Raw genomic sequence first — 22,481 nt, 5'->3', positions numbered from 1 at the left:
TTCTGTTGCCTGGGTAGACTACCTTAGGGCAACATTACTGAGGTGTATGTCAGACAATGTTTTGCCTATGCTTTCTAATAGGAAGTTTATTGTGTCTTGTCTTATGTTTAATTCTTTAATCCATTTTGAGTTTATTTTTGTGTGTGGTATGAGGGAGTGTTCTACCTTCACTGATTTTCATGCTGCTGTCCAGTTTTCCCAACACCATTTGCTGAAGAGACTGTCTTTATTCCATTGTATATTCTTGCCTCCTTTGTCAAAGATTAGTTGACCAAAAGTTTATGGGTTCATTTCTGGGCTCTCTATGCTGTTCCATTGAGTCATATGCCTGTTTTTGTACCAATGCCATGCTGTTTTGATTACTGTAGCTCTGTAGTATTGTCTGAAGTCTGAGAGGGTAATTCCTCCAGCTTCACTTTTTTGTACATCAGTAATGCTTTGGCAATTCTGGGTCTTTTGTGACTCCATATAAATTTTAATATGATTTGTTCTATTTCTGTGAAAAAATGTTGTTGGTAATTTGATAGGGATTGCATTAGCTCCTGGACTCTGGGGGTCTTGGGTGAGGTGGGGACTGGAATGAGTTGGGGTAGGGGTGAGACTGGGCATTCAGCCTAGGAAGCCATCAGGGTCATATTTTTTTCTCTCTCTTTTCTGTCTTCTTTGACCCACTGACTCTTTAGTAGCATGTGTTGTAATCTCAAATATTTGTCAGTTTTCTAATTTTATTTTCATAATTGATTTCTAGTTTTATATCTAGGGTCAGAAAAAAATGCTTAATGAAATTTCAATCTTCTTAAATTTATTGAGGCTCATTTTGTAAACTTACATACAATTATTCATCCTGGAGAATGTTCCATGTGTGCCTGAGAAGAATGTGCATTCTCCTGTTTTCAGGTGGAATGTTCTGTAAGGATCTGGAAAGTCGCTGGTCTCATGTGTAGTTTAAGAGCATTATTTCTTTATTGGTTTTTCTGTCTGGATAATCTATTCTTCAAGGTGTGATATTAAAGTTTCCTACTGTTATTACACTGTTGCCCATTTCCCATTAGAGGTCTGTTAATATTTGCTTAATATTTATGTGCCCCTATGTTGGGTGCATAAGTACTTACAAATGTTATATCCTATTCTTGGGTTGACCCTTTTTCATTATGTGCTAACCTCCTTTGTCTTTCGTTTCAGGTTTAGGCTTAAAGCTTTTTTTTTTTTTTTTTTTTGTCTGCTACAAAGATAACTTTTCCTGTTTTCTTGTGTTTTCCATTTGCGTGGAGTATCTTTTTCCATTACTTGACTTTTAACTTGTGTGCATCCTTAGAACTCAACTCAAACTTTTATTGGTAGGGTATCGCCAAGACTTCCATTTATTCTGCTACTCAGTATCTTTTTTTTTCACAGAGCTTATTTCTTTTTTTCAACTGAAGTATAGTTGATTTACAATGTGATGTTAGTTTGAAGTGTACAACAAAGTGATTCAGAATATGTATATATATTTGTGTATAATGTATATATATTAAAAATCTCTTCCGTTATGGATAATGGTTTTTTAAAAGATACTGAATATAGTTTCCTGTGCTATACAGCATTTGCTTGTTTTGTTAAATTTATTTTCTATATAGTAGTGTGTATTTGTTAATTCCAAACTCGTAGTTTATCTCTTTCCCCCTCTCCTTTCCACTTTGTTAGCTCTAGTTTGTTTTCTATGTCTGTGTACCATGAAATATCCTTTGATGTGAATTTAGCCCATGCAAATTAAAGGAGTCAAGGATAACTACAAATTTGCACTGCTGTCTTGTTCATTATTTTCTGGCTCTTTCATACTGCCTCTGTTGCTATCTTCTTTTACTCTCTTCTTTTGGGATTTGAAGATTTTTATGTAGTTGTATGTTTGATTCTTTACTCTTTATCTTCTTTCCGTGTATCGATTACAGGTTTTTGCTCTGTGGTTACAGTGTGGCTGTTATAAAACAACTAACAGTCTACCTTAACATGATAACTTCTTAAATTTGAATGCATTCTAGAGCTATTCATTTTTATTCTCTCTCTAACATTTTATGTTTCTGATTTCACAACTGACATCTTTTCATCTTGTGTAGTCCTTTGTAATTTATGCAGTTATTGTTCATTTTACCACTTTAGTCTACAACCCCCATGCTAGATTTATAAGTGATTTACTCATCACCATTACAACAGTAGAGAAATCTGAATTTTACTATACATTTTCCTTTGTTGATGAGGTGTATACACTCATACGTTTTCCTGTTACCAATTAGCACCCTTTTACTTTGGCATGAACATTTTCTCTAAGAGTTCTTGCAGGGTTGCTCTAGTGTTGATGACGTCTTTCAGCTTTTGCTTGTCTCCAAACCTCTTACCTTGCCTTCAAATCTGAAGGACTACTTTGCTGGGTAGAGTATTGTTGGTTGGGAGGGTTTTCTTTTTCTTTCATCACTTTGAATATATCATGCCATTCCCTTCAAACCCTCAAAGTTTCTGCTAAATAGTCTGATTGTCTTATGGGGTTTCCTTTGTACATCACAAATCACATTTCCCTTCTTGCTTTTGCAGTTTTCTGCTTGCTTTAAATTTTGATAATTTAATTATAATTTGCTTTGGTGAAGGTCTCTTTAGAGTCATATTATTTCAAACTCCCTTGGCTTCCTGGATCTAGGTAGTACATTCTTTCTCCGTGTTAGAAATGTGTTCAGCTATTAAAAAATATCCTTCTGCCCTCTTCCCCTTCTTTTCTTCTAAAACCTGTATAATCTGCATATCACTCCACTTGATGATGTCTCATATATCCCTCTAGCAATATTTACTATTTCATTTTTTTTTCCACCATTGATTGAATACAGTTCGTTGCCTTGACTTTGAGTTCATTGATTCTTTCTTCTGTTTCATCGAATGTGCCCTTAAACCTCTCTATTGAATTTTTCAGTACTGTTACGGTATTCTATAGCTCTGTAGTTTCTCTTTGGTACTTTCTTCTATTTTCTCTCTTTTTTGAAATCCTCACTTTGTTCATACATTTTTCTCCTGACCTCAGTGAGCATCTTTATGACTCTCATTTGGAACGTAAATCTCTGATCTCCATTTTTTTGGAGCTATGTCTGGACTTTTATCCTGATTTGTCTTTTCTTTGGTACACAGTCCTCTGTTTCTTTATTTTCCTTGACTCTCTGTGTTGATTTGTGCCGTAGATCATCTTATGCAGTAGGTCACTTGAAGGAGTGGCCTGGTGGAGGAGAAACAAAGCTTATTTTTCAACTTGCCCTAGCTCTTGGTAAACTCTCAAGCCTGTGCAGTTACCCAAGCTGCTGACTGTGTTCCTGGAGGCTTCCAGTAGTTGAGAGTGTGCTAAGATTTGTCATTATCCCAAAGTGGTGGGTATCAGTCATCACTTAAAAGCAGACTTCTTGGCAGGTGTGTTTGTCTTCCTGGTGTGGAGGCATCTTTGCAACATGATCTTCTTTTATACTTGTAAATTTCATTGCCAAGGGGGGAAATTATGCTTTATTTTTAGTCACAGTGATTTCCCTGTGTCAGTTTGTTCTCAAGCACCTTCAGCTGAAAATAAACAATGTGCCAGAGCAGCTTATTGTGGGATAGCATCCTCTGAACCCCTTTATTTCCCCCATATAATACTTCCCAGGATATTTCACCTATTAAAAATTTAGTTGAAGTCTGTGGAGGGAAGAATTACATTAGTCACTCAGAGTTGGAGGTCCAAAAATGAGACAAATGTTTATACTGTGATGAAAATAAATAAGCAGAAAAGAAGAAATCTACATGCATTCCCCACGTTCTCTTAAATCAGTCTCTTGGCGCTGGGAATAGGTCATTCCAATAAAATGTCTGACTTTTATTTATCTGATGGGGATTCTCATCTCTTTCCAAACTTGTAAAGTAGACACTACTTGTCTTGCCTGATTCACATAGAAGCAGTATTCTTTGACAGTTACGATTGTTAATTTTCTGTGTCGAATTAATTGGGCACAAGGAGGCCCTGATTACTGGTAAAACATTATTTCTGGGCATGTCTGTGAGGGTGTTTCCAGGAGAAGGGAGCATTGGATCAGCTTAGAAATGATTCTCTCCAACAGCAGTGTGTGTGGAAATTGTCCACTTGATTGAGGGGTTGAAGGAAAAACAGGAGAGAAGTGACAAATCCATTCTTTCTCTTTGAAGTGGAACATTATGTTCTCCTGCTCTCAGATATTAGTACTGCTGGTTCTTGGGCCTTCAAATCCAGACCAGGACTTACACAGTTGTCTCCCCTGGTTCTCCCCTGAAACCGAAAACGCACCACAAGCTTTCAAGTTTGCAGATGACACGTTTTAGGACTTTGGCCTCCATTATTAAATGAACCAATTTCTATCTATCTATCTATCTATCTATCTATCTATCTATCCTCATCTATCAAACATATATATCTATGTGTCTGTCATATGTGTATGTAGATACATTATATATGCATGTATGTATCATCTATAGTATATATGTAAAAATCTATTATCTATGTATGTTTTTCTACTTATGTATGTTTATGTATCTATTGATCTATATATCTATCATCTATGTATATATGCATCTTTTTATTATCTGTAAAGTATATGCCTACCTGTGTTTTTATATGCATGTATCTGCTTTTTATCTGTCTCCATTGAACACTGACTAATACATAACAGTGGCACAAGCTCACCCTTGCTGGGCAGTTATGTATTAGGGAAGCATGATTTTGAAGAACAGCAGAATCTAAACAATGAAATTTTAAGTGCAGTGCTTCCAGTGTTTACGTAGATATATTGAAGTATTTTTTTCTGTTACCATAGATGAATTTAGGACCATTTTTCCAAATTATAATCTGCCAAACAGGAATAAGATTCTAAATGTTGAGAACTTGAAGTGATGGTACAGAGGTTGGTTTCTATGGAGTTGTCTTTTCTGAGTCCCTTAAGTGGCACTACTTTATGCAGGAAGAATCCCAAGTTTATAACTGGCTGGCATTTAAGGTGCATTATCTGGTGACAGAAGGACCCAAGTATCAGAACCCACATTGTTCTGACTATCTAGTTTGGAACCCTTTATACCCCTTGTCACTGGATGAGACTAAAAGGCCAATGTTGTTCACAGACAAGATCAAAGTGGAAACTGAAATTCCCCAGGTCTGGGGCAATTTAGTCCTTTGTCACTAATCAATTGACATCTGCACACCTCAATTCCTGTGTACTCCTGCCAGTTTGTAAGAGCAAAACAGGTTGTGAATTTCTGATATAGAAGACCAGCAGTCTGGTTTTCTCTAGATAGATAGATGATAGAAGATAATACATAGATGATAGGTAGGTAGATAAATAGATAGATAGATAGATAGATAGATAGATAGATAGATAGATAGCTGATAGATAAATGGATAGGGTTTGGCTTTGTCACTTGGCCAAGTTAGTTCAGACTTCTGGTCTGTTTATATTTAACTTGTGGTGTTAGGCAGCCTAACAGGTGGAGCAGCTGAGCTACTTCAAGTTGTACACAGGTGGCCCGAGAACCAGCTGAAACACATGCTCTGGCAAGTATTTGTGCCAAGAGTTAGTGCCAGAACCACTTGTGACCTCCTTGAGGGGTCTGAGGATGCTGCATAGGGAATCAACCCACAGGGTTTGATAGCAATACTGCCGTGGTATGTCCCTGAGGAAAAGTCTAGCACCATGCCTCTTTTCATGCAAAGGAATGTATTCTGTCCCAATACTGTGCCTAAGAAAGGAACAGTCCTTGAGCTTCCATAAGGGTTCCTGGGGCCAGTAAAATTACTGGAAGGGGAGATAGAGTGACATTGTTCCTCATTCATCTATCTCCTGTGGTTGGTCCACCTGCTCAGTTTGGCAGGAATAAAAACTAGTTTGGGTTCTAAGTCACTATCTAGATTTTGACACAACCAACAATCAAAGTGATTCTTTAATTTGGACAGGACACCAGTGTAGGGTGAATGTGGAATGTGGACAGTTTGTCTGTTTTGTATAAAGCTAAATGTAGTTTTAGCCTATGATCCAGCAATCATGCTTCTAGTAATCTATCTGACTGAATTGAAAATTTATGTCTACACAAAGCTGCACACGAATGATTGTACAAGCTTCATTCATAATTGCTGAAACTGGAAGCAAGCAGGGTTTTCTCTCCCAGGTGGATGAATGAGCCACCTCTTGTCCACACACACACACACGCACAGGAACACTATCTGGCAATGGAAGGATAAGCATTCAAACCACAAAGAGTCATAAATGAATCTTTTTGAAAAATGGATGAGATGTCACACATCATGAAATTAACTATTTTCATTAGAACAAGTGAGCGGCATTCAGCGTTACCATGCTGTGCAATGACCTCCTCTATCTAGTTCCCAAACCCTTTGCTTCCCAGTCTGCACTGAATATGTCAATGCCTTCTGAGGGAATCTTGCCACCTTACAATACAAAAAAGTTGTCTGGTCTAAGGACATGGATGTCTTAATATTTATTTAGGGCTTCTTTTTTTATGTTTTGTAGTTCTCTGTGTACATGTCTTTCCTGTCCTTGGTTAACTTTATTCCGGAGTATTTAATTCTTTTAGGTGCTATTTTAAATGGAACACTTTCTTAATTTCCTTTCTGAAATGTCCATGACTGTTGTGAATGAACCTTAAACGCATATGGCTAAGTGAAAGAATCCTGTCTTAAAAGACTACACACTGTTTGATGTCATTTACAAGCCATTGTGCTAAGGGAATATGGTAGTTCAGCTAAACCTGTCTCTACACAGATCCCCACATCCCTCTTGAAGCTTCTAGGACTGAAGCCACGCTCTGTCCCTACACAGGACCCCACATGCCAAATGAAGCTCCCAGTGCTGAGATTGGGTGGGGGCCAATATCCAGGTCACCATGTACCACCAAGCTCCTGGAACTGAAGCCAGGCTGGGTCTCCACCCACATCCCAGTGTTCTCCTAGAAGCTCCAAGGACTGAGGTCAAACCAGGTCACTACCCATATCCTCAAGTAGCCCCTTAAGCTCCCAAGACTGAGAAAAGGCAGGGTCTCTAACCAAGTCAGCAGGGACACCCTGATGCTTTCAAAACAAAGGCCAGGCTGAGTATCTACCCAAGTTTACAAGGCACCCTGAAACTTCCAGGACTGAGGACAGGCCTTTATCCAGGTCTCCACATGTCTCCTAAAGTTCACAGACCGGCCTGAGTCTTCACTCAGGTCCCCATGTCCTAGTGTTTGCAGAACACCGTCAGGTCTAAATGTACTCAGTGTACACAGAATATGAAGAAATGTACATTTACCATGTAGACAGAATTTGGTCAATTTGAACTAGCTTAGGGCTGCTCTCCAAGGAGGCACAGGTCACACACATCTGTCCATTAACTTTGGGCAGGAGAACTAGGGCTTACATTCCTTGGGGAATAAACCAACATTAGGCTCTGCACTTTAACCACATCAGGAAACTGAACAAAATCTTTCTGCCGTTAAACATTTCAACATGCAAGACAAAAAATAGTACCCATTGCTCTGGTCATGTGATGGTCAGAAACCAAGGCTAAGCCAGGAGTTTCTTGTAGTGCAGCCGGTCTCCTGCAAGGACAGGCAAGAAGTGGCCTGATTTCAGTATCCTGGGCTCCCAGCAGGAGGCGGCCACACTGGATTGCTGAGCAGGACAGGCCTGCACAGCAGAAGCGGTGAGAGGCTGTCAGGCCATCCTGTCAGCTGATCCTGGGTGGAGACCAGCCCTACACAGAGGCCTCTCCTCCCCCCACCCCCACCCCCCACTGCAATAGCTCCTGAATAAATCTGCTGTTGCTGCTTTAATCACTGTCTGGCTCTGGTTCTCTTTGAGAGAGGACACAGTAGGAAGAGAAAAGGGGGCCTCTACACACCAGGGAGGGAGGTTGCAGGAGAAACCAACCCTGCCGACACCTTGAACTCAGACCTCCAGGCCCCAGATTCCTTGAGACAATAAATGTCTGCTGTTTATCCACCCAGTCTGTGGTGTTTGCTATGCAGCCCCAGGAAACACACACATCATCGTCTGTGGAGAAGTGGTGAAGAGCTGGGTTTTCATCTGAGCTCCACCACCAATGAGCCACTCTAGGACCAGTTACCCCCACGTCCATGCCTTGGTTTCCCACCTGGAAAATGGGATTGGTAATAGCGCCCATCCCAGAGGGTGGGCCATAGGGTGGATTCCCTGAGCAAAAGCAAGTGAGGTGGGCAGAACTGGGCCCCGTGATAACCATGCAGCATGCTGGCCATCACCCCAATATTCTGGACCCTCTCCTCTGCAGGGGAAGAGTTATGTCTAGTCTGGGGGAGGCCGGCACACAAGCACCATCTCCAGCTGTTAGCAAGACTTTGTGTACAGGTGAGGGGGGATCAAAATTTGTCACCCCAAGTGTACCATTTTGGCATAAGCATCATTCTGAGCTGAAGGTGATGGAGAAGCAGCAAAAGGAAGACCTCTCCTCTCCCCAGCTGCCTGATCCCTTTGAGAGCACGCCTCCCTCTCTCCTGTCCAAGGAAGGGAAAACGAGTCTTACTGTCTGAGACCTCACCGACTGCAGTCTGCAAAACCATCCTCACTAAGTAAGCTTTGTCTTGCCTTGTCCCCCATATATTTACATTCCCACGACTTACTGTCCCTACTAGCTGAAACCTGTTTTCCTTTCTCTTGTCACTTTTCGAGAAACTTATCTCCCTCTGTTAAAATGGCATGGAAGCCCTCAAGTCTAACTGTTTCACTAGGTCTCCACTTCATTTGTGTGAATGGCTCTGTACGCAGACGTGATAAACCTTTTGCTCCTGTTAATCGGTCGTTTGCCATTTTAATTTGCTGATCTGTGATACAGACCAAAAGAGAGCAGAGAAAAAGATTTCCTCCCCTCCAGGGCGGCAAGCACCCCAACAGCCAACACCGCCTGGTTCTTGCTCTTCCAGCGTAACAAGCGCTGACCCTGAGTATAATGCTTTGGGGAGCCCTGGGAGCCTCCAAGAAAACAGAGCCTGGGGTGGTCTCGGGCTTCCCAACCCTGCAGTTGAGGTCAAAAGAGGGAGAGGTCTCAGGGCCTTAAGATCGGCAGGGCCCCTTTGCCAGCGGAAGAGTAGGAGATCTGTTTGTGGTTTAGCTCAGTCCAAGCCCCTCCTGCATACGTGGCATCCTAGCCGTGAGGTTAAGCAAGGGGTTGGCTTCTTCTCCTCAGACCAGTCTGTGGCCTTTGTGAAATGCCCTCGGGATTCATGGTGCTAAAGGTGTCCCAATGCTGTGGCCTCCTGAGACTCCAGGGACACACAGGTCATGCAGGGTGGCCACCACTGGGCTCTGACACAGTGTGAAAACCCACTCTCAGGGCAAGTCTGTCAGGTGAGAAATAGCATCTAATGGCTGTTGTGGGGCTCAGAGGGTGCCTCTGAGTGGGCAGGACAGTTGCAGAATCATCAGAAGAGACTCTCTCTCCGCAGCAGCTCCCCAGAGGAGCCCAGCTGCAGGCAGAGGTGGACCCCACTACTTGGAGCCCTCAGGCCTTGAAACCACCACCCCGGGCCACCCTGGGTGGGACAGACACCTGGGCAGCTTTGGTGATTTCCTGCACCTGCTGCAGGTAGAGCCTGCCCTGTCTTCTTCATGGCCAAGTTCTCACCCCTCCCCGCAGGCCTCCTGGGGGCTAATGGGATAGGGGTGTCCATGGCCGGACTGGAGGTTCCATGGTGGGCTGGAGGCCACACAGCAGGCAGGAAAACTCCCCAGATCCTGCCCATTTACACCTGTCATGATCATGGAATGGCACCCAGTGCGCCAGGCTATCGCTGTGGTAGATGGTGCAGTGGTCCAGGGGCCAGGCGAGCCTGTTGGGGATGCCCAGCCCAGGCAGGTGTCTAACTTCTAAGCAGCCAGCATAATGTCCAGGGATCCCTAACCATGCTCCTAAATTCCCGGGGAGGAGGCCTCAGCAAGTTCCCTGGCAAGACCAAGAGGTCCGCCAGCAGCATCTCCCTCCCCCAACTAAGTTTCAGCAAGAAAATTTTGGCTACTTTGAGTAAAACTGTTGTAAATATTCATGTGTAAGCCTTTGTGCACATATTTTTCATTTCATTTGGCAAAAAAAAAAAAAAATCCTAAAGAGTTACTAGGTCATGTTGCATTTTTGTTTTAAGGAACTACTTGACAAATTTCCAACATGTTGGTACCATTTCCACCAGGAATAGATGAGAGTCCCAGTTGTTCCAAAGCTTCACCAACATTTGCTATGTCCATCTTTCTAATTTCCACTGCCCACTAGAGCCTCCCCACTCTGAGATTCAGAAAACCGGAGGATCCACCAAAAGGAGCCCATCCCTGTGCTATGTTGCAAGCTAGCTTAGATCTGCTCTTTTGGCCTTGAAATGAGACCTGTGGGAAATGGGACCTGAGATTCCCCTAAAGATGGCATTCTGCAAGGTTTCCACAAGACCCCTTTCTACCCTGTCTGAATAAATTACTAGTAAACACCTGTTGCCTTCACTCCAGGAACAGTCTGGGAAGCTGATCATCTGAGTAGCCAAGTAACTGCCCAGAAGCACAGGCATGGCGTCACAGAGGCACGGGAGGAGGATGTTCTCTGCCTCCGCCCCACCAAGTGGCTGCCAGCGCCCAGCCCTTTCCATGCCACCCTCCCCCCAGCCAGGGCCCCACCAAGTGGCTGCTAGCGCCCAGCACTTTCCATGCCACCCTCCCTCCAACCAGGACACCAGCTCACAGAGCCTCCTCTTAGGTGGTTTCCCTTTGCAAAAACTTCCCTCCACCAGGATATGCATTACAAAACCTTCCTTTAGCAGGATTCATCTTATAATTCGGTTTTGGAGGCCACCCAAGAGGCCTGTCTCCCTGAAGCCAGCTCAGCCTAGTTCATCAGGGCAGCTTTTCTGGGACACACTCATCTCTTGTTCATCCACTCCCAGCTCAGACCCAGAAAGACCCCCTCAGGTCTCGTGCCCCACGGCACTGCCTAGAGGCCCAGTCACTCCCATCCTGCAAGGTCCCTCCCTCCCCTGTCCCCTGCAGAGCCACCAGGAGCTCCCATCTGCCCGAGGCAGGCTGTCTGCTCTGTCCTGGGGGAGCCTCTGTGGTCATCCACTCCCAGCTCAGACCCAGAAAGACCCCTTCACACCATGAACCCCATGTCTCTGTCTGGGCCCCTGCTTCCCTCCTGCTTGGTCCCTCATTCCTTTCAGGGTCACCAGGAGCTCCCACTTACCTGAGGCAGGCTGTCTGCTTTGTCCTGGGGAGGCCTCTGCTGACAGGCCAAAGAAACAGGAAATACCCTAGGGGGCCACCCTCACCCAGCACAGCAGCCATCATCTGACTTCGTCACTCTGGATGGGCTCTGGGTGCGGTTCAGGGTCCCACAACATCTCCTGGTTCTCATCACATCCCAGCACAGTCCAGAAGCGAATCACTAAGCAACTCTGTGCCAGCATGCCCCTCTCAACACACGGGGCTCACGTGGGCAGCCCCCCGGCAGGGCTCAGTGCACAAGAACCATGCAAGTAGTCCTTACTGCAGGATACCCTGGGCTCCACCTGGCGCTCAGAGCCAACCCTGAACTAACAAGTGACAGCTCCCGGGCACACCTGTGACCCTGGGCCCCACTCTGCGTGGCCCCTCCACCGGTTCTTCCAGAGGCTTCTAGGTGCCGGGGTCTGGGGCCTCTCTCCGTTGAACCCCTTCTTTTCCTGACTCCTGGATTTCTCTTGTGAGAAAAGGGTTTTCTTGAAATTGTCTACCGCTCATGGACCAGTTGAAATGATTAGAAAACAAGCCAGAGCTGCAGGCCCACATCTGCCCTGACCCTCAGAACCCCACACCCGTTCCTAGGACCTGGACAGCACAGTGGGGCCTGTTTTCCACAACTGTAAGCCCCTGACTGGGGAGGACTGACTGACCCAGGCGGCCCGACCCCGCCGGCTAGCACTTCCCACGTGTGCCAGGGTTGAGGTCTGTACAAATGCCTCCTCCTTGGAGCTAAAGCAACTGCAGGTATACCTGAGGCCATAGTCCCTGCCTGGTCAGTGGCAGTGGGGCTGGGCTGGTGGGAGGGAGGGAGGGGCCAGGGCTACGCAGGTGGCCCGCTCCGAGTGGGCCTCTGCTGGACCTTCCATGTGAGTTGCTGGGGGGCCTCCTACTAAGGAAGAGAATGTTCCTCCCTGTGCTTTTGGAAGTTCTCCCCAGGCAAAAATGAGGACACAAGAGAAAAGGCCATAAGGGCCAGGAAAGGAAGGTAACTCAGGTCCAGAAGAGCGCCCAGACCAGGACTGTCCCGTGTGGCCTGCGGGCACCAACTCAGCATGCGTGCTGTCACTAGTGTGGGTCCAAGCCCTTTTCTCCAGCCTCTATGATCCTTGCACATATCCAGGTGGTTTCCCTGGCGGGGATGAATAAACTTCAGGGCAGCTGGCCTGGGAGTGAGCTCACATTTAGTCAGAGATTCCTCTGCACGGGGACGCTCCTTAGGGGGGCTGCTGGCCACATGGGAGAAAATTCCCCACCTCTGGCCAACTTCAGGATTTTTTTTGTACTTGCCTACACCTGATGTTGTTAGAGCCCACCCCATCCCTACTTCAAGGCTAAGTTCTTACCCCTCTTTATCTCTTTATAGCCCTCTTGGGGGCTAATGGGATACATGTGTCCATGGCAGAACTGTGGGCCCATGACTGGATTGGGGAGTTCATGGCAGGATTAGGGGAACCATGGTGGGTTGGAAGCCACATGGCAGGCAGCGGGGCTCCCACTGATCTTGCCCATCGATAGGTCACGGTTGTAGGCCTGCACACAGTACATCAAGCTCCTGCGTGGTAGAAAGTACAGTGGTCCAGGGACCAGTCCAGTCCATTGGGGATGCCCAGCCCATGCAGGTGTCCGACCAATGAGTGATCAGCCTAGGGCTTGTACAGGGGGCCCTGGCAGTGCTCCCACACTTCCAGGGACCATTTGCTCTGCTTCCCCACTCCTGACACTAGCTGACACACAGTCATGATGCCGTGACTCTGGCTGCAGATGTCCAGTCAGGAGGGCCCCAGAAGCAGCACCTGGCACCAGAGAAGATCTGTCTTTTGATGGGCAGTGGACACATGGGATATTAGGACTTTGCTTTGTGTCTAGAAACACTGAGATTCTTTGAAGCTGGCCTGCCCATGTAGACTGGAAACTCGTTGCACATCCAAGTTACTCAGGACCACCATCTGCACCTCCCAGTACCCACGTCCCACCAACCCATGTTCCTAGTGTGGATATCCATGTACACAAGCTGCTCTGTGTCCTCTTCCCACATGGGATGCCTTCCCACCTCTGCTTCCCCTGACAAGTGCCCAGAACTCACATGTCCTGGGAAGGAAGGGGACTAAGGAGAGGATGGCCTGTCCTGTCTGCTCCCTGAGGACCCAGTCACAGGGCTCAGAGGCTGCTGGGCCTTGAGCTCTGGAAGCTCCTAGGTGTGTGATAAACCCAAGTACATGAAAGATCTGAACACTAAAATACTAATAGACATCCGTGAAAGAAATTGAAGACACAAATAAGTGAGACGACCTTCTGTGCACATGGACTGGAAGAATTCACATTATTAAGATGTTCATACTACACAGTAATTGAGACATGCAATGCAACCCTTGCCAAATTTCCAATGGCTTTTCTTAAAAACAGAAATTGAACAAATTCCCCTCAGATTTGTACAGAACCAAAAAAAAAAAAAAAAAAAACCAAAAAAAAACCCAAAAAAACAAAAAAACAACCCCAAATAGTCAATGTAATCATGACAAAGAAGAAAGCCAGAGGCTTTGCCTTACTGGCTTCAATCTGTATGACCAAGCTACAGGAACTAACACTGTATGGTGCTGACACAGACACTGAAATACAGACCAATGGGTCAGAAGAGAGAGCCCAGAAACAAGCCCTCATGAATACAGTCAAGCGACATTTATCAGGGGAACCCACAACCATCCACGGGGAAGGAATAGTTTCTTCAACACGTGGGGTTGAGCTAACCAGATAACTATGTGCAGATAAAATTAATCGGACCCCTATTTACATCACTCACAAAAAAATTAACTCAAATGTATTAAAGACTTGAACGTAAGACCTGATCCCATAAAAATCCTAGAACACAATCTAGGGAAGGAACTCCTGGACAGTGGCCTTGCCAATATTTGTTTAGATACGACACCAAAAGCAAAGGCAACTAAAGCACAAAGGATCACATGAAGCTATATCAAACTCAAAAGCTTCGCCAATGCCAAAGGAACAATAAAAATACGAAAAGTTAGCCTGTGGAACAGGAGAAACTATTTGTAAACTGTGATTCAGACAAGGCATTAATATCAAAGTTCTATAAAAGGCTCATTCAACTCAAGAACAAAAAAATAAACTATGAAAAGGGCAGAGAAACTGAATGGGCACGTTCCAAAGAAGTCATCCATAAGGCCGACGAGTGCATAAAAAGCTGCTCCATGTAACTAGTCATCAGAAAGCTGCAACTTAAATCCATAAAGGGAGGAAGGAAGAAAGAAAGGCAGGCAAGGAGGGAGGGAGGGAGGGAGGGAGGAGGGCAGATGTCAGCTCACACTTGGTTGGCTGCCATCGAGAAGACAAGGCATGACAAGACTCGCCCCAGATGTGAGGAGGAAGACAGCAGTGTCCGACGTCAGTGACATGAGGAATCCTAAAAAGAGAAAATGTCAAAGCAGAGTAGACTGGTGACTAACAGGGGTCAGGGGGTGGGGGAATTGAGGACATACGTTCTTAGGGCGCAGCGTACAACCAGCAGCGGAGTAAGTTAGTGCTGGAGATCTAACGCACGGCGCGCAAGTGTAGTCGACACTGCTGTATTACAAACTTCAACCTTTCCAAGGAACTAGAGTTTAAGTTTATCACCACAAAATGAAATGGTAATTGTAGGAGCTGCTGGAGGTGCTGGGTAACGCTCTGGTGGGCATCACATTACAAGGTGTCAGTGTATGAAATCACCCCTTTGCACACTGACACATGCGATGTTACACATCAATGATATCGCAATTAAATTTTAAACAAATGAATGTTAAATAAATGAGGTTCAAAGGGAAGAGAAAGAAAAGCAGACCTAAGCACAGCGCCCCGTAGTGCGGGAAGGTTAGGTCAAACGCGGAAAGCACTGCCTCCTGAGGAGAAAAGGCCCGGACTCCCGCCTGAGCCCCTGGGAGCCTGCGCCCTGAAGGAGAGCTTCCCGCACACACGCGGGAACCCGGGCTGAAGCGCCTCAGCCCCTGGTGGGAGCACAGGGATCTGACCGGGCCGTGCTTCTTAGGGACCACTGGGGTCGCTCCTCTCTGCAGGACAGTCACATTACCCAGAACCCCCATAGATTTTAGGCACCACCTCAGGACTTCAGTCAGAACATAGGAGCCATAGGAGCCATGATAGGAGAACCAGAAGTCAGAAAGGGAAGACAAAGGGACAACAGAAAGAGATTCAAAGAGATCAAGACCGGGTACGCGTCAAGCACTGAACTTGGAATGCAGACGAGCCCCAGGGAGAGGAGCACTGACCCCTTGTACAGAGACCCCCCAGGCCACGTGGGGAAGCCTGCAGTTTGGCTGCAGGAAGGAGGCCAGTAAAAGGTGCGAGGAGGGTGACGCTGCGTCAACAAACAATTCACAGCAGAGGGTGTGAGATTAGGTGGGTGTTTAATTCATCTGGCCTCTCATTGAAATTTCTCATTAATAGCCACCCGTCAAGAATGGAATACGCTGACAGCAGCACAGCACCGGGTTGTCAGAGTAGGTTTGTGGCTCGTCATGGGGAGAATTCAGAGATGAGACCTGGACGTCAAGAAAGTAAAGTAGGGGCTTATTACTCAGCGACAGTCTTCTCTCCAAGGGAGATGGGCTGTCCTGGGTGAGTAGCTGCGCTGAGTGTTTGGCAAGCTGTTGATACGGTGTTTAAAAGTGAATGGGCAGGATGTTCACTGGGAAGGGAGAGGTTGTGGTTGTAGTTCTTGATTTTCATTCCAGCTCCACCCTCCCAAGGCAGGAGGAATTTTTGTCCTTCTTTAGTCTTGACTGGAATGTCATGATATCAGTGCATGATGGGTACTTCTCATCTGCAGGGCCAGTTTTATTGTAGCAAGAGCATAATGAGCAAAACGTTACATTCAGATGCACACAGTTCCAGCCTTCTCCCACCTTTCTTTGTCTGCCTCCAGGGGATTTGTCAACCCGAAGCGTGTGGTATTTTATCAGTCTGGAAGCTCCTACTTTTCTTTGTTTGTCGCAGGACGCCCGTTGTTCACAAAATGTAAGGATTCCTGCTATTTGGTACACGTTCCCCTTTCTCTGCTCACATCGAGCTATCCGGCTGCTCGAACAAATGGACTGGAGTACCTTAAATGCAGACTGAAAGTTGGAAGTTGGTAGGCAGTTCAAAGATAGTGTTGGGGGTTGAGAGGTTCTTGTCTTGCTGCAGGAAGAATTCAAGACAAGACACAGGGTTAAGAAAGCAAAGCAAGGATTCAAGGACAGATGGCACACTGTCGAGGAAAGAGCAGGCAGACCCAGGTGGGTGGCTGCTCTGAGTTTCCTTGGCAAGGTCAGTATATGAGTGTGAAAAGGAACGGGAAGAATATTCCTCAGTGGGGAGGGGTGTGGGGCCATCCTTCCTGACCTGCATCCCGGCTCCACCTTCCCAGGTGGGGAGGAGGCAGTTTTCCTCCTTATTCGCCTTGACTGGCAAGTTGGATGAGGTCATAGTGAACAAAATGTTACACTTGGATGGGGGTATCATAAACAAAAAGTTACACTTGTATGGAAATCCTAATGATCGAAAGGTTACAATCGGATGGCGGGGATTCCTGTCCTGTCCCACCCTTCTGCCTCCAGGACGCTTATCAACCCAGAAGGCATTTTATTTTTCAATCTGTCCAGAGGATCCTATTTTTCTTGGTCTGTCCCAGGACCCCCACGGTTTACAAGATGTGTGGTTTTCTGCCATTTGCACATCTCCCCACTTCTCTGCTCCTATCTAGCTACCTGCCTGCTCTAACAATAGGACAGTACGATGAATTTGGAGACAAGAGGTTAGGGTTTCAAAACAGCGTGCATAGAGGCAGGACCGCTTTAAGTGTACACATTTAAGGAAACCCTGAAAACAAATGTTACAACAGACCAAAAGGGAGTTTCTGTGGATAATGCGGGAAGTGCTACATTCTTAGTTTGCTGGGAGTTTCTGTCCTTTGAATTCCCTGCTACGTTACCTGTATGGCATGGGGAATGGTCTACATAATTTTAAAGGTTAATTTATAATAAAAATGCTTTCTTACTACTTACACATTTTATTGTACTAATTTTGCTTCACATTGTAAAATAATAGTTCACTCAACGTTGTTTGGATACAGAAGGAGACTGGTTTTGCACCCCGGCAGGGTGAGCTGAAGACTGCTGTCTGTTACTCACCACTAATTCCTCAGTTCAAGTTCACTGAAAGTGCGTTGAAATGTAGGTGCGGGGAGGGAGAAAGTCACATTCACAGAGTTCCCCTGGATGCTGGAGTCCTGGATAAGCACATCTACTTAGTTTTCTGATGGAATTTCATCGAACGCAACATTCCACCTCCTGATCCCAGTGCCCCACTTTGGGAAATTAGGTCTCCCGGGTGTCCTAGTTTACACTAGATGCGAGTTGAGCCCACATCTCTCTCACCCCACAGCCCACAGCCCACAGCCCACCGGAAGGGGACAGACGAAGCTGCTTGGGAGCAGCCCTCCCTCTATTTCCCTGGACCCATTCTGGGTTTAGAGAAGGAGAGATCACCTAGAGGAAGAGGAAAACCCCAGTGTTCAGGAGCACTAATTTAGAGACATGTCATGAGTCTGTGCCTAAAGCCGCCCATGGCAACTTTTGTTAATAGTGGGAGCAGCAAACTCAGGTCAGGACCCAGCTGCCGACCCCCATCTCCTCTGCGGGCCAAAGTCTCAGGCTTGATTTTCCCTCTGAGAGTTTATGAAATATTAGAGGACAGAAACAGATGATTTTTCAAGATTTATTTCACAGGGCTGATCAACGGCCTATCAAAGAGTCCTGAGATGAGAACGTCAATGCCTCTTCACCACCCCTGATGTGTGGAAGTCCTCCAGTGTCTCTTGGAGGGTTCTGGAATGTGAAAATCATCTTTGCCATCCCATTACAGATTTTATCAGAGATCTTACTTCTATATTGCCTCTGGCTGTACAGGGGTTGGCAGGCTGGTTTATAATTTATTTTGCACCTGTTGTCGCTTCATGAACTGTGGAGGTCTTGATAACTTTTACATTTGTGGCTACGCCCAAGAGGAGAGCAGCTATGAAGGCATAGATGCGACCGAAGACCACTCTCAAATATACCACTGATTCTTGGCTTTGTTTTACTGACCGCATCATTCTTGGTGGGGATCCGCTGTCTTGGCTCCCTCCAGCACCTTTATCTGCACAATATGGAGGGTCCCAGCCTACATGGCAATGGCAATTCCTTCTGTTGTTGCAAATTCCTCTAAAACTGCATTTCTCAGGGTTACAGTCATATGTTATCGCAGCTATAGAAGCATTGCAGAAGTTATTCTCACAGAACTTCCCAGGGGCACAGGGGGTACCGTTTCTCACATGACCAACATCATTTATCCCTGTTGCTATGTGTGTGTCTAATCCCCAGCACCACACCTGTGAGATCTTTGACTGATGGAACGAGGCGTGGTCTGGCAGCCGGGGAAGGTGTGTGACGTTGCCGCACTGCAGCCTTCCACACTTTATGTCTGCATTCTGACAAGGGTTAAAAGTCATTAGAGGAGCTCTTCTTGAACAGTGTCCAAATCGAGTGGCCTTTGTATTTATTGTATAGCAGCTGTCGTCGGCATTCACAGCGTGTCTTCCAAAGATCTCTTGGCAGTGCATGGTGCGGTCAGTGCAGTTTCCATGATAGCAGTAGCCCTCCTCGGTACAGGGGGTTCCATCTTGCAGATAAAAGTTCTGGGGGCATAGGTAAGTACCCCCAGGGCAGTACTCGGGGAGGTCACATATATTTTGGATTGGTCTGCACAGCGTTCCAGGCGTAGCGTACGTACAGTTTGTACAGCACATTTCTTTATCACAAACAGATCCTCTCTTAAGGGAACAGTCAGTGTTACAGCATGTGTTGCTATAACACTGCTTTAAGGAGCCACAGTCACATCTCTCTGAACCCTCCACTACAGAGTTTCCACAACGTACATTTATCAGGCTTGCATTAAATGTCTTCCAAACCGTGTCAAATATACAATGGCCTTGAGTTTTCACTATGTTCCGCCAGTGTATGATGGAGCAGTCACTGAAGGCGTCTGTCAAAGCAGCGTAGGGTGACATAATGCAGACGGTCCTTCTCATGCAAGTGCAATCTTCAGAATCAAAATACAGACCAAAACTTCTCCCAGTGTACCGGGCTGCTAAGATACTTACCATTAAGTGATGTCTGCCTAGGTAACCAACAAAGAGTATGTCATGCATATTGCATGTACGATACAGTGGTGGGTCAAAGGACGCGGGTCCATGTTTAATCACTATGAAGGATGAAACGGGTCTGACAGTTGGTCTAAGGTTAGTTCTGTGATACACAGCATATGGGCTTTCATACACACGATAATCATTCATAGTTGTTGGATCTCTCACATTATATACTAGGACTGCAGTGACAAAGTACCTTATGTTAAGACCTGCATACATGGAGTCCATTAAGTTAGCCATATGTAACATGTAGTTTACACACTGTGTTACATTTTGGAATACACGATACATTGTATTGGAAAATTGAGCGAATCCTCTGATAACTCCTATATGCGGGGCAAAGTACCTAGAATTCAAATAATGGTGGCGGGCTTCACTGATACCAGCTTCAGGGAACAGGGCGTCCCCATTCTGCCTGTCTTTCAGGCTATGCACAGGTCCCATTGTGTCGGCGTCTGCCACTATCTGAGAAACCACATGTTCAAACGTTTTAGAATACCTGAGGGGTTTTATTTCATAGGCAAGGTCATCCAGCTTCATAATACCTTCAAGACCCCCATAGCACGTGTCCACAGTGACCACGGAGAAAGGAATCCCCTCCACGTAGCCGAGGTGGTAACAGTCTGAAGGGATGAAGGGGAAGTCCATCTGCAAGGCGCCTTGCTCGTCCTGAGTCAGCAGCAGCAGCTGTCCAGGCCAAAAGATGTTTTTGCTCTTCGTGTGCATAACGTGCCTCTGGCCCCCGAAGTACAGGCTGTAGGAGAGCCATCCTGGCACCTGAACGCCCTTGCCGTGGTGGAGCTCCTTCCTGGGTATCACCACCTCCGAGGAGATGTAGCGCCACGAGGGATGGCCTTGAGAACACTGGACTGGAGCCAGCATGGCCCAGAATCCAAGCAGCGAGAGGGCTGTCCTCCGAGTGACCTGGCTCTCTGCCAGCTTTGTGCCCCTGTTGAGGGACATCTGTCCGTGAGAACAGGTGAAAAGAGGATCCCAGAGAAGCCAGGTCTGACCCATCTGTTGTGGCCACCTCCGGTCAAGGGGACACTGACAATGAACAAAGCCCGCCTGGGCCTGCCAGCGCTTACCCCTGGGTGGGTCTCCTACCATAGTTAGGTAACAGTCAACAGGTGTGGCAGTGGGTGGGGTCTGGATATTAACTCAGCCAGGGCTGAACTGGAAAAGTGGGAAGGCTGTGTCTGTGAGTGCTGGCATGGAAATGGGAGGTGACTGGGCCAGTATGTAATGTAAATTAATGCTTCCCCAATGCTCTGTAAAACCCTTCAGTGTCCACCATCTGTTGCCCCTAAATGACAAGATTTGATTTTCCTTACTCCAACTGTTCAGGACAGACTCTGTTCCTGACTGCCTATGGCCCCAGGCTTGTTCCCTCTAAGCATTTTCTGTGTTTCTTTCCTGGAGTGTGGTGGGTTCCTCCTGTGCACGCGCTGGTCCCTTCTCAGTTGAAGACACAAGGGCCTGTCTGTTGGCGCCCAAAGTGAGAGTCCAAATACTTCTCATAGTTAAGCAAATTTTGTACTTTTTTGTGCCACATCATGACCAGGAGAAGGTAACTTACTGTCCTCCAAACTAGGAATATTTTCCTTTCATTTTACAAACGTAACCCCAGCATTTAAGCTGAAAGTCACCAGGGACGTACCTTCACGGTAGTCTGTTTACTCCTTGCTTTCTTCCTGTTGGTCAGCATCCTTCCCTTTCTCACAGGCCTGCTCGTCCCTGGTGGATCTAACACATTGTGCCGATTTTCGCCTCCAACAGTGTGAGATGCAGGCTTCCAAATTAGAATCTCCACAGAGTTTAGGAGGAGAATAACTGATGTCTAAAAATCTAACGATGTTTTCCTTTCCCCTTTCTTCTATACGGGAGCTTCCCTGTACAGGCCCAGAATTTTATTCTCTCAAATTCCCATTGATATTTTGAATGTTATTTCCACCTTTATTATTTACACCCTGTACAACATGACGTATTCTTTTCCCTTTGTTCACCATTTTTTAAATAGACTTTATTTTTTAGAGCAGTTTCAGGTTCACAGCAGAATTGATGAGAAAACACGGAGAGTTTGTACATAGCCCTCCCCTCCCACACATATAACTCCCCTACCCTCAACATCCCTCATCAGTGTGGCAAATTTTGTACAATTGATGAACTAACATGAACACGTTATTTTGAACCAAAGTCCATAGTTTACATTAGGGTTCACTCTTGATTTTGTATATTCTGTGGGTTTTAACAAATGCATAATGCCATGTAGACACAACAATTGTATCGTATAGGATAATTTCATTGACCTAAAACTCCCTTGTGCTCCCATCTGTTCATTCCTCCCTCCCTCCCTCTCCCCAAACCCCTGGAAACCATGAACTTTTTATTCTTCCTGCAGCTGTGCCTTTTCCAGAATGTCATTTGGTTGGAATTGTGTAGTTGAGAGCCTTTTCAGACTGGCTTCTTTCATTTACTAATACGTTTTTTTAATTTTCTTCTCTGTCTTTCATAGCTTGAATGATCAATTTTTTCTTTAGTACACATATATTTTTAAATTGACAAATATGTACTGTTCATTGTTTCTAAGAATGTTTAAGCTTTAGATTTTTAAACTTACATAGTTATCAAATGAATAAAGCCAACCACAAAATAAGAATTAACTCAAAAGTTACATACACCTTGCTATTAACAGTAAAATTATTTACAACTGCCAAGATATGGAAGCATCCTAAGTGTACATCAATAGTTCAATAGATAATGGATATATATATATATGCATTATGTGTGTGTGTATATATATGTATATATATATATATGCATTGTGTGTGTGTATAATATATATATATATATTATACACACACATATATATAATGGAATACAACTCACCCATGGGAAAGAAGGATATTTTTCAATTTGTGGCCCTTCATTCACTTTTTTTTTCACTTCAAAAAC

General features: G+C 45.5%; 1 protein-coding gene across 1 annotated transcript; it reads right to left on the bottom strand.

Moving 5' to 3' along the window:
* Positions 1–7,564: 7,564 nt before the first annotated feature.
* On the bottom strand, positions 7,565–20,489 carry LOC105091675 (disintegrin and metalloproteinase domain-containing protein 20). Its single transcript, XM_064488631.1, has 3 exons — positions 19,910–20,489; positions 18,284–19,582; positions 7,565–7,599 (listed from the first exon to the last, which is right to left on the bottom strand). The coding sequence occupies exons 1-3, from the start codon at positions 20,487–20,489 to the stop codon at positions 7,565–7,567; spliced, it is 1,914 nt and encodes a 637-aa protein (XP_064344701.1).
* Positions 20,490–22,481: the final 1,992 nt, after the last annotated feature.

The sequence above is a fragment of the Camelus dromedarius genome, chromosome 8 (genome assembly GCF_036321535.1).
Source record: "Camelus dromedarius isolate mCamDro1 chromosome 8, mCamDro1.pat, whole genome shotgun sequence".
NCBI lineage: Eukaryota > Metazoa > Chordata > Mammalia > Artiodactyla > Camelidae > Camelus > Camelus dromedarius.
The sequence above is the reverse complement of the archived record's forward strand: the minus strand, read 5'-3'. Positions and strand labels throughout refer to the sequence as shown.

Excerpts from the sequence above, each read along its gene's own strand:
- LOC105091675 (XM_064488631.1), bottom strand. The coding sequence starts at position 20,489 with ATGTCCCTCAACAGGGGCACAAAGCTGGCAGAGAGCCAGGTCACTCGG. Across the intron at positions 19,583-19,909 it reads CGCCCTGTTCCCTGAAGCTG|TGATTAAACATGGACCCGCG; the intron begins GTATCAGTGAAG and ends CATCCTTCATAG. Across the intron at positions 7,600-18,283 it reads AGTTCATGAAGCGACAACAG|GAGACCGGCTGCACTACAAG; the intron begins GTGCAAAATAAA and ends CTGTCCTTGCAG.